Genomic DNA, 11,716 nt, shown 5'->3' with positions numbered 1-11,716 from the left:
ATGTCTTTGTCTGCCCTGCGAATGATCCGCTGCCGGAGGCTGAGCACCTCTGGACCTGCTGTGAAGAGAGCATTGCCATGGAAAGACCTCAGTAAGACACCAAACCTAGTGAACTGCCTGCCTAGACCGCATTTTTGGACATCTGTGGTGCATATATGCCCAGATTAGAAGCGACACTTTGTTAATTTAGTCCCATCCCATCATATTGTCCTGCTACATTCCTGAAAGTCCTTATAGTTGGTCTCTTTCTTGTCTTTAGGGAAAATAGCAAAAGTAACAGGAGCAATAGTATTGGGGTAAGTTTGCAGGGTGTTTTTGTTTTATTATTATTATTATTATTATTATTATTATTATTATTATTGTATGTATTCGCAGATATTTGCAAAGCTTTAAAATAATATGTTATACTGTGACAGAGAAAGTCGGAGAAAGCAAGTTAAAAGTAATTTATGCCTAATCCTATTATCCTATACTAATCCTATTTTTTTCACCCCAAAATGAAAATTCTCTCATGCTTTACTCACCCACTTGCCATCCCAGATGTGTATGACTTAATTCTGCTGAACACAAACAATAATTTTTAGAGGAACATTTCAGCTCTGTAGGTTCATATTATGTAGGTCAGTGGTTCTCAACCTTTTTTTGATGAACGCCCCCCTACTTTGTATTTGACGCTGCTAAACCAGATACTTCAAATGCGTCGCTAGACTTCAAAATAAGATGACCCAACCCATATAATTGAGAACCAACTAATATAGTCCAAGTCTAGATAAATGTTTTATTGCAAAGAGGAACTTGATGATAGATTTGATTATTATGACCGATAAATGGCCCCCATTTGTAACCTTACACACCCCTCTCAACTAATTTGCTCTCAGAATCCCCTGGCATCCTTTGAACCCCCCTGTTGAGAACGCCTGATGTAGGTGAATGGTGACCAGATCCTTGAAGCTCCAAAAAGCACATAAATGCATAAAAAAAGTAATCCTTATGATTTACATCTTTGTCTTCAGAAGTGATATGATAGGTGTGGGTGAGAAACAGAACAATTTAAGTCTCTTTTTTTACTATAAAATCTCCTCTTTTCCCAGTAGGTGGCGATATGCACTAAGAATGTGAATTGCCAAAAACCGAAGTAGAAGAATTATTGGAGGGCCTAGGAGGGCTATTTGATAGTGAAGCTTTACTGTATATTAATTAAAGGGCTGAAATATTGATCTTTTTCTCACCCACACTTGTCATATTGTTCTGAAAATATGGATTTAACCACTGGAGTCGTATGGATTACTTTTATGCTGCCTATACATGCATTGTGCTTTTTGAGCTTCAAAGTTTTGGAACCATTCACTTGTATTAAAAGGACCTACAGAGCTGAAATATTCATCTACAAATCGTTGTTTGTGTTCAACAGAAGAAAGTCTTTCACATCTTGGAGTGTGATTAAATGATGAGAGGATTTTCAGTTTTTTGTGAAGTATCCCTTTAAGTGGATCTTCTGAGTAGTGAAAACTATTTTAGTTCAGCCAGGTTTATTCACCTTTCCTGAATCCCCAACATACATTCTGACATCAAGTTTGGTATCACAGAGGCTGTGTTTTCATCAAGTATGAAGTGGTTACTCTGAACCAGGTCATCACTATCGACACCAGTGCCATTCTAAAAGAGAAACACAAGTCTTACATCTACCTGACTCATGCCACTGATAGAGAACAAGAGAGTCTTGCTTCTGGTACATTCTGTCAGTTTTTACAACAGACATTAAACCATTTACTGATAAATTGCTTGTTTTGAACATGAGTAACACTGAGTTTATTTGTTTAAAAGCAACAATCTAAGATTTGTTAGAGAAAAGAACAAGCTAAAACAGTGCATACATTGTCAATAAATGCTTGCAGGGATATCATAATTACATTTTAGTTAAATTATAGGTTATTGCTTAATATTATAGTTGTTTTCATCATTTAGTTGTTACAACTGATTGAGAAATGTATTAATTACTCTTAACAGACCTTATACCTTTTCCAGGCCTCACAACCTAAACCAGGAAGGAGCTTCATAAAGCAGCTAGAAAGTTTCTTGCAATTACCTCAAGGGTTCTGCTTCGCCCACTGGACGGTGAGTGGTTCCTCTGTATTTGCTGTTACAGTCATGATACCTGTTAGTGGTTTTTCAATGTTGAAATTTTTTTTGTTAAAGAAACAGTTCACACAAAAATTTAAGTTCTGTAATCATTTACTCACCCTCTTGCCATCCAAGGTCATGTGTATGACTCTTCTGTAGAACATAAATGCAGATTTTTAGATGAATATTTCAGCTCTGTGGGTCCATTCGATGCAAGTGTATGGTGGTCAGAACTTTGAAGGTCCAAAAAAGTACACAAACGCACCATAAAAGTAATCCATACAACTCCAGTTGTTAAATCCATATCTTCTGAAGTGATTTGATAGGTGTGGGTGAGAAACACATTACTATTTAAGTCCTTTTTTAGTATAAATGTTTCTCCCTATCCAGTAGGTGGTGATTCGCATAAAGAACATGAATCGCCAAAAACAAGATTTATTGTAAAAAGGACTTAAATATTGATCTGTTTCTCACCCACACCAATCATATGTCTTCTGAAGACATTAATTTAAACACTGGAGTCATATGGATTACATTTGTGCTATCACCATTCACTTGCATTGTATGGACCTACAGAGCTGAAATGTTCTTGTAAAAATCTTTGTTTGTGTTCAGCAGAACAAAGAAAGTAATATACAGTGCATCCAGATGTATTTACAGTGCTTCAACTTTCCACATTTTGTTATGTTACAGCCTTATTCCAAAATTGATTAAATTCATTATTTTGCTCAAACAATACCCCATAATGACAACGTGAAAGAAGTTTGTTTGAAATCTTTGCAAATTTATTAAAAATAAAAAACGAAATAAATCACATGTACATAAGTATTCACAGCCTTTGCTCAATACTTTGTTGAAGCACCTTTGGCACCAATTACAGCCTCAGAACTTTTTGTGTATGATGCTACAAGCTTGGCACACCTATTTTTGGGCAGTTTCTCCCATTCTTCTTTGCAGGACCTCTCAAGCTCCATCAGGTTGGATGGGGAGCGTCGGTGCACAGCCATTTTTAGATCTCTCCAGAGATGTTCAAGTCTGGGCTCTGGCTGGGCCACTCAAGGACATTCACAGAGTCGTCCCGTAGCCACTCCTTTGTTTTCTTGGCTGTGTTCTTAGGGACGTTGTCCTGTTGGAAGATGAACCTTCACCCCAGTCAGAGGTCCAGAGCGCTCTGAACACAAATTTTTGTGTGTCATGGCAAAGGCTGTGAATTCTTATGTACATGTGATTTTTTTTATTTTTATAAATGTGCAAAGATTTCAAACAAACTTCTTTCACGTTGTCAATATGGGGTATTGTTTGTAGAATTTTTGAGGAAAATAATGAATTTAATCAATTTTGGAATAAGGCTGTAACATAAGAAAATGTGGAGAAAGTGAAGCGCTGTGAATACTTTCCAGATGCACTGTACATCTGGGATGGCATGAGGGTGAGAAAATGATGAGAGAATTTAAATTTTTTGGTGAACTATCCCTTTAATGTTACCATACTGAAAGTTAGTGTTATCCAGGGACCCACAAGCATATCAAAGGACATGCTTAGAATGTGGACAGTCTGCTAATTTCAGGGTTTTTAGGGCAACATCAGGAAACATCTGCAGCAAGCGTTTTGTTGAATGATAAAGTTGACAGTTTTGGAACTGGTATGGAATGTTGTTCTGTTGTAAATGGGGCAATCTTTCTCATGTTTTTATCCTGAATTGAGATGAACCCCTTCTGCAAAATCTGCCTTGAATTTGTCTTTTTTATCGCAGCACACTTGAAGGCATCAGGTTTGAGGCTGAAAAGCAGTTCAAAACAAGAGTGAGCTGTAGCAGTAGGCTAATAGACTGTAGATTGTTGTACTACCCATTGTTAACTGACATGCCAAAGGCATCTTTTCGTGGTATATATTTGCTAAATATTTTACTCTTGTGCTTTATTGAAGTTTTTCCATGTTTATCACATTTACTTTTAGGCAAGGGAGTGTTTGCAGTTTGATCATGTACTAATGTGTGTTTTTGTGTTCTCACTATCTCTATCAGAGCATCTCAGTCATCTGGACGCAGATTCTCATGAATGTGCACTATGGGTCCTGTTGAAGAAAACCTTTTCTGCCGACCAGTTCGTGAGACAGCAGGCGGTGCAGGACCTGGCCCAGAATCACCACTGGCAGGGTGAGAAACCGCAGCACACTTGTCAAATTTACAAATAAGATTCACTGATATTAATTAGATGTTTCACTGGTTAGACTTGATTAATTTAAAGACCCCATCTTTGACCCCAAATCACTTGAATGCAGTTTTCTTTCCTGTGTTGAATTGTTTCCTATTGAAGGATACATCAGGAAGTTTACGTGTGACATATCGAAGGGCTTGTCCCTTTTTTCACAAAGCCAGTAGCATATATATTATATAACTAATAATTGTAATAACTAATATTGGCATTATATTCATGCTGTTTAGGCAGAGGGGAACTGAACCCCACTGTGAGCCTGGTTTCGCCCAAGGTTATTCTCCATTAACCAAAAAATTATTGAGTTTTGTGTTCCTTGCCACAGTCGCCTTGCTTGCTCACTGGGGTTATAAATACAATTATTATTTACATATTTTTATACACTATTTACAATCATATTTAATCAAAATCCTCAATGATGACTCTAAACTTTATAGATATTACAGTTTATTAAATTACAGTTTAATTTAGTTTCTTTATATATGTTAATCTGCTAAGTTTTGTCATAGTTTAGGAGTACACTAGCACACAGGTGGCTTCAAAGCTAATAGACATTGACTAAAAGGCACAAAACTCATGAAATATTCATTTCATGGGTTTTATAAAGGAACATTAGAGAACTGAAGTTGAATAAATGCTTACACTAATAACTGTATTAGAACACCTGTTCCATTTGAGTGGTGGTGGCGTAGTGGGCTAAAGCACATAACTGGTAATCAGAAGGTTGCTGGTTCGATCCCCACAGTCACCACCATTGTGTCCTTGAGTAAGACACTTAACTCCAGGTTTCTCCGTGGGGATTGTCCCTGTAATAAGTGCACTGTAAGTCGCTTTGGATAAAAGCGTCTGCTAAATGCATAAATGTAAATGTAAATTTGTGTATATCTTTAAGACACTATGGGCACTTATTGGTGTTTTGGCCTGTCTGTCACAGATTATCAGTACCAGACAGCAGCACAGGTGGTAGATCAGCGCACATCTGTGGGTCTCGCCCGCATCCCTAATGTGGACCTGCGCTTCTTTCTCCCTCCTCCTCCACTGCCACACACAGAGGATGTGAGTTGCTGTATTAGCATACAGGAGTCAAGAACTGCTGAGGAAATTGAAGGATGCGGGTGTAGGTGACAGGCCTGTGGTCTGGGTAGCCCATAGTATGGGAGGTTAGTCTATGGTGGGTCTTAGAATAACCAGCACCCAACTATCAGTGAAACCACCATAATCTATCTGTTCTGATGCCATCTTTATGGTCAATGCTTCTGTCTGTAAAGGTTTTTGGAATAGACATGGTTTGCAGGATCATGAAACACCTGTAAATATCAGGGAATTTGTTTCTGCAATTGTGATTTTTCAGGTCTGGAAAAGTAATGGAAATTAAAGGTGCATTCAGTAACTTTCTGTTAGTCATCTTGGACTTACAGTGACACCTGGTGGTGTGGAAGCAGCATCAATTAAAAATCAACAGTTTTCAGTTACAGATAACATTCACAATCAGCCATGATTCATTTAATACATGAATAAATGTGTCCAATAACAAAATGATTACTGAGATTAAGCGAGTTGTATTCAGCTGGTCATGTGATTAAAGAATGGCAGCCCCCATGAGGGCACCCCTGCCGCATGTAGGATAAAACCGCTTTTATAATTTTTTTTGTTATGACTGGAGTCCTCCTCTCACATTAGTGGCCATGATTTTATGCATATGTTTCAAAATTACAATTAATTTATTTGAGTAAAACTTTTTGATGGGGGTAAACAATTACTGAGTGCACCTTTTAATAAAACCTTAAGTCATGGAAAATTCCATAGTAAATATAATGATTTCTATTAATGCTTTGCTCTGAAATATTTAATTGGCTAGAAATTGAACTTCATGAGTGCAATCTGAAAAAATAAAATAAAAAATAAAAATATTCAGATTTAAAATCCTTAAAATCTACTGGAGAAGTCATGGAAAAGTAATTGTAATTAATTGTTCAAAATGTGTAGAAACCGTGAATAGAATACAGCAGAATAGCAGCTGGTACAGTCTGACTTTAGCTTAACTTTTAGAAAAAGTTATAAAAGTTGTTACTATTATGGAGACTATTACAGTAACTCTTATTATTTCTTGTGCTGTAGGTTTACTTGTTAAAAAGATGCTTTTAGATGCCTCAAAAGATCCTGACCTCAGTGCACTGATTAAGAACACAAAGGGAATTCTGTTCTACAGTGTTCCCCATCATGGCACATTCATGGCAGAGTATTCTGTAAATGTCCGATACCTTCTGTTTCCTTCCATAGAAGTGAGGGAACTATGTAGAGGTATATATTATTTTTACTCTGAATATTAATTCTTCATGTCCCAAATCTCATTTATACACATCATTTTTCTGTTGGCTTATTTCTGCACAGACTCACCAGCGTTGCGAGACTTACATGAAAATTTTCTCAACATTGCAAAAGAACGAGAGTTCAAAGTCCTTAGCTTTGCAGAAACACTGCCTACTTCCATTGGTGCAATGCTTAATATATTGGTTGTTCCATCTGAATCGGCTGGTAGGTCAAACAAATTAAGATCTACATTAAGCCATCGTTATATAATTCGTTATTTGTTTTATATATATTATAACAATGTTGAATTTTATGTTAATGTTTTGGTAGTCTGAAACATTCATAAAACAAAATTAACAGTTAAAACTGCCCCAGTGATCAGTAATTATGTGCAATACACAGCTTAGTCTATTTATATTTATCCAACATACCCTACCTCTTCTGCCATTACATTCCCTTGCATCTGTATATAACAGATTTATATTTGTACATACTGTACATACACTACCGGTCAAAAGTTTTGAAACACTCATTCTTTATTATAATTTTTTCTTCACATTTTAGAATAATAGTAAAGTCATCAAAATTATGGAATAACAAACATGGAACTATGGGAATTATGTTGTGATGAAACCAAATCCAAAATAAATAAAAACTGTTATATTTTAGCATCTTAAAAGTGGCCACACTTTGCCTTGATTTTGAGACATGTACTCTTGACATTTTCTCAAACAACTTCTTGAGGTATCACCCTGGGATGCTTTTTAAACACTATTGAAGGAGTTCCCATCTATGTTGGGCACATATTGGCTGCTTTTCTTTATTATTTGGTCCAAGTCATCAATTTAAAAAAAAAAAAAATGTATTATTACATTTAAATTTTATAATGAAATTAATATGTTGACACAATTACATTTTTGTCTACAAAACAAATTTCAAACATTTAAGCACACGCCTTCAGATCAAAAGATTTTTACGATCATGAGAAACATTTCAGTCAAGTGTTTAGTGTGTATACACACTGGTGGCCAAAAGTTTGGAATAATGTACATTTTTTTGCTGTTTCAGAAGGAAATTGGTACTTTAATTCACCAAAGTGGCATTCAGTACATTAATCAGGACATTACTGATGTAAAATAACCCAGCACCATCACTGTTTGAGAAGGTTATTTTTGATCCAATCTAGACAAGCCCCATTTCCAGCAGCCATCACTCCAACACCTTATCCTTGAGTAAGCATGCTAAATTGCTAATTTGGTACAAGAAAATCACTTGCCATTATATCAAACACAGTTGAAAGCCGTTTGTTTCGTTAAATGAAGCGTAACATTATCTTTGTGTTTGTTTTTGAGTTGCCACAGTATGCAATAGACTGGCATGTCTTACGGTCAATATTAGGTCAAAATGTCAAAAAAGAACTCCGTGTTGTCCATTTTTTTTTAAAGATTTCATACAAAGATGTACATTAAAGTCTTCAAAGATGAAGGACAACTGGCTCTAACAAGGATAGAAAGAGATGTGGAAGGCCGAGATGTACAACTAAACAAGAGGATATGTGTACATCAGAGTCTCTAGTTTGAGAAATATACGCCTCTCATGTCCTCAGCTGACAGCTTCATTGAATTCTACCTGCTCAACACCAGTTTCATGTACAACAGACTCAGTGGGGCAGGCCTTATGGGAAGAATTGCAATGAAAAAGACACTTTTGAAACAGAAAAAGAAAAGGATAGAGTGGGCAAAGAAACACAGACATTGGACAACAGATAATTGGAAAAGAGTGTTATGGATCTTAACCCCATTGCGCTATTGTGGGATCAACTAGACTGTAATGTGTGTGAGAAGTGCCCGACAAGACAGACACATCTATGGCAAGTGCAACAGGAAGTGTGGGGTGAAATTAAATGTCACCTGAGTATCTGGACAAACTGACAGCTAGAATGCCAAAGATTTGCAAATCTGTCATTGCTGCACATTGAGGATTTTTTGATGAGAACACTTTGAAGTAGTTTAAGAAGTTCTGAAAAAAAAAAACAATTGTAATAGTATACATTGTGATCAGTTGAATGCCACTTTGGTGAATAGAAGTACCAATTTCAATCCAGAAGAGCAAAATCTGTACATTTTTATATATATATATATATATATATATATATATATATATATATATATATATATATATACACACACAATATATATTTTTTCAATTTTTTAACAGTATTGTTTGTGCACTTGTGTCACCAAGACAAATTCTTGTATGTGTGTGCATACTTGGCAATAAAGCTCATTCTGATTCTGATTCTAAACTAGGCCTATGTATTCAGGTTTAAAATTTATTCAGAAAGTAAATGCTCCAACTTATTATTAAAGTTTCATTCTCCTTTTTCCCCTTCAGAGCTGGGAGTTGGGGACCTCATCCAGGTGAATGTAGATCACCTCAACATCTGCAAACCAGAAAAAAAGGACTCCTTTCTTTATAAACGTAGTTTCCAATTTATTCAGGATGCTCTTGGGGGGCCAAGAATTCAGTGAACTTTTAAGTCAATGATTTACAATCTTAAAGTGATCGATTGCGATAATTATTCTTAACCTCTGAAGAATTTTACCACTTACATTTTATAAGATAGTGTTACCTATGACCAAAAGGAATTTTCAAAACTGCATAACTGGAAAAGGAGTAAATGTTTTATTTGTACTAGTTTTGTAAAATCTAAGACTCATAGATCTGTAAAATGGAAACTCCCCTGTATTCTCACTTTTATTTAAAAAAATACATTTGTTTTTTAATTCTTGCCATAAAGAAGGTGCTTTGTTTGAATCCCTTGGATTAACTTTTAATATATTAATGTGGAATCTAAAGTAAGATAATGTACTGTATGCAGTATTTCAGTCATTCTATGTCAGCACTTTTTGTCATTTCATTTTAACTGGACTATACATGCTGTAACACAAAAATAAATTCGTAAGAAGTTTATTATGTTAACTCAAGGCACAGTTCAAGAGTCAATTTGTTTATATTATTTATTTTTCTTAGAACAACATTGTTATAACATTGCCTTGTTTTCTTAACTCGCCAGCCTTCTTTGGATCCTTACCTCAAATGCAAAATTTGGTACTGTTGTTGGCTGTAATTTGTGGATATTTTTGTACTAATGTATTAACTGTTGTACTTGCGTTGAACCATACTTCTTTGCCATTGATTCTGGTGTTGAGTGTTTGCAAGACAGAAATATTGCCAAATTGTCAGTACATTAAATAAAGCTGTGCATCCTAACTTCACATTCCACATAATCATATCATCATTTTATCATAACTATGGTGTAAATGGATTATATAAATCTTTATGGCCAATTTTCTCAGTGTTATTGTTAAAAAAGGGTTAGTTCACCCAAAAATGAAAATTCTCTCATCAATTAGTCACCCTCATGCCATCCCAGATGTGTATGACATTCTTTTTAGAAGAATATCTCAGCTCTGTAGATCTATTCAATGCAAGTGAATTGTGACCAGAACTCAGAAGGTTCAAACCGCACATAAAGGCAGCATAATCTGTATGACTCCAGTGGTTAAATCCATATCTCCTGAAGCACTATGATAGATGTAGGTGAGAAAAAGATCAATATTTAGGCCACTTCCACATCACAATATGGAAGTGGAAGTGAAAGTTTAAAATTAGAGTAAAAGAAAAATACTTAAATATTAATCTGTTTCTCAACCACACCTATCATATCACTTCAGAAGATATGGATTTAACCACTGGAGTGTTATGGATTACTTTTATGCTGCCTTTATGTGCTGTTTGGATCTTCTGAGTTCTGGTCACCATTCACTTGCATTGTGAGGACCTACGGGCTGAGATATTCTTCTAAAAATCTTCGTTTGTGTTCAGCAGAAGAAAGAAAGTAATACACATCTGGGATTGTATGAGGGTAAGTAAATGATGCGAGAATTCTCATTTTTGGGTGTACTGTCCCTTTAAACACGTATAAAACACAAGTGCCGGTCAAAACGTCATGGGCTCCAGTGCAGCAGGTGGCAGTAGAGCTGCCTTCATCTTATCGAATAAAAGTAGTAGAGCGAGATTATTGTTACTAGCGTTGATACTAGTCGAGGTGGCGTTTGAAACACTAAATAATAATAATAATGTAAGTGTAATTTTCCTGTGATTTAAAAATGTTGGTCTATAAATTATTAGAAATTGAATACGTGGCGTACGGAGGTACTGGTGTAGCATGTGAAAGGGTCTGAATAAGTGTACAAACATTGATGTTGGACTGGAAAATGTTTTTTTTTTATGCCTTCTTCCTTAAATAGATACAGAGGTTTTAACTGAAGGACGAACAGTGTTAACTCATCCAGTCCAAAATGGTTAATGTTTTGAAAGGAGTTCTCGTTGAATGGTATGATTTACCTATAGCATAACTTCTCAAAAATGCTATGCTATAGTGCACCTTCAGTTATGATTCCCTTTTTTTCATACTCAACAGCGATCCAGCTATGAAGCAATTTCTTCTGTATCTGGACGAGACGTCAGCACTGGGGAAAAAGTTTATAATCCAAGATTTGGACGACACACACGTTTTCATCCTGGCTGAAGTTGTGCAGATCCTCCAGGAGCGAGTTGGAGAACTAATGGATCAGAATTCATTCCCCGTCACTCAGAAATAAATTTGTACCTTCCTACGGTCTGTGGTAGCAGGTGAAAGTAGAGATTATTTGAGCCAATTCCACAACAACGCATCAACAAAGATGCACCTGCAAGATATATATGATAGTCTACCAAGATGTTGCCTACTAATGGTTTAGATGGCTGTGGCATCCAAATTTGAAGTTTTGTAAATTCTTTAAGATTAAGAATGTTTCAAAGAGTTTCATTTCTATGTTCTGATACTTTTAGAAATGTATGGTTAAAACTGTGTTTTGCGAGGGAAGTGGCATTCACTAAAAATACTAATTACGTTTAGTTTTTCAACATTGCAAAATAAAAAATAATTTATCATGTATATCCATAATATATTTGGATAATGTACAAATGAAAGGGATGCAGGTTTTGTTAGTCAAATAAATAAATAT

General features: G+C 35.7%; 2 protein-coding genes across 2 annotated transcripts; both read left to right on the top strand.

The window, feature by feature from the left end:
• serac1 (serine active site containing 1) lies at positions 1–9,227 on the top strand. The gene is given in 9 exon segments (XM_052098505.1): positions 1–91; positions 260–296; positions 1,587–1,729; positions 2,026–2,115; positions 4,145–4,276; positions 5,269–5,390; positions 6,416–6,635; positions 6,726–6,869; positions 9,039–9,227. Coding segments are annotated over 9 exon segments (1,116 nt in total). The 3' UTR covers positions 9,176–9,227.
• A 1,458-nt stretch (positions 9,228–10,685) lies between these two features.
• On the top strand, positions 10,686–11,716 carry gtf2h5 (general transcription factor IIH, polypeptide 5). The gene is made up of 3 exons (XM_052099148.1): positions 10,686–10,788; positions 10,958–11,043; positions 11,131–11,716. The coding sequence occupies exons 2-3, from the start codon at positions 11,009–11,011 to the stop codon at positions 11,309–11,311; spliced, it is 216 nt and encodes a 71-aa protein (XP_051955108.1). The 5' UTR covers positions 10,686–10,788; positions 10,958–11,008; the 3' UTR covers positions 11,312–11,716.

Source organism: Xyrauchen texanus, chromosome 30 (genome assembly GCF_025860055.1).
Source record: "Xyrauchen texanus isolate HMW12.3.18 chromosome 30, RBS_HiC_50CHRs, whole genome shotgun sequence".
In the NCBI taxonomy this organism is placed as follows: Eukaryota; Metazoa; Chordata; class Actinopteri; order Cypriniformes; family Catostomidae; genus Xyrauchen; species Xyrauchen texanus.
Note: the sequence above shows the minus strand (reverse complement) of the source record. Positions and strands in the feature narration are given on the sequence as shown.

Bases quoted from the DNA above. Each gene is read 5' to 3' on its own strand.
- gtf2h5 (XM_052099148.1), top strand. From the start codon at position 11,009: ATGGTTAATGTTTTGAAAGGAGTTCTCGTTGAATG. The intron at 11,044-11,130 runs GTATGATTTACC...CATACTCAACAG, and splicing joins AAAGGAGTTCTCGTTGAATG to CGATCCAGCTATGAAGCAAT.